Here is a 303-nt window from a genome sequence, read left to right as displayed (position 1 = left end):
ACGGGGAGGAGGGGGGGTGTTTGGGGGGTAGGAGGGGGTCTGTCTCATTTAATCCAGCATTATGTTCTGTCTTCTTGCAGCCTAAACTGTACCGCTCGGTGATTGAGGATGTCATTAATGACGTGCGGGAGCTCTTCCTGGACGAGGGAGTCGATGAGCAAGTCCTGATGGAGCTCAAGACGGTCAGTATACAGAACATGGTGTGTTAAAGGGCCAGCGCACGAGAGAGCCATACATGGGGGGTGGGAGTCACTGACAGAACTGAAAGCTGATTGGCCCTGTCCTTAGCCCCTCCCCTCTAAG

At 54.5% G+C, this 303-nt stretch overlaps 1 protein-coding gene across 1 annotated transcript in view; it reads left to right on the top strand.

Annotated features, from left to right (window-relative positions):
* Positions 1–69: 69 nt before the first annotated feature.
* GTF2A1 (general transcription factor IIA subunit 1) overlaps positions 70–303 on the top strand; it is a 17,541-nt gene continuing 17,307 nt past the window's right edge. Inside the window, 1 exon segment of the mRNA XM_018575462.1 lies at positions 70–182. Within this exon segment, the coding sequence (XP_018430964.1) occupies positions 168–182 (15 nt within the window). The 5' untranslated portion in view covers positions 70–167.

Source organism: Nanorana parkeri, unplaced genomic scaffold (genome assembly GCF_000935625.1).
Source record: "Nanorana parkeri isolate BGI_ZX_2015 unplaced genomic scaffold, ASM93562v1 scaffold3967, whole genome shotgun sequence".
Classification (NCBI taxonomy): Eukaryota; Metazoa; Chordata; class Amphibia; order Anura; family Dicroglossidae; genus Nanorana; species Nanorana parkeri.
This window is presented reverse-complemented; position numbering and strand designations above follow the sequence as displayed.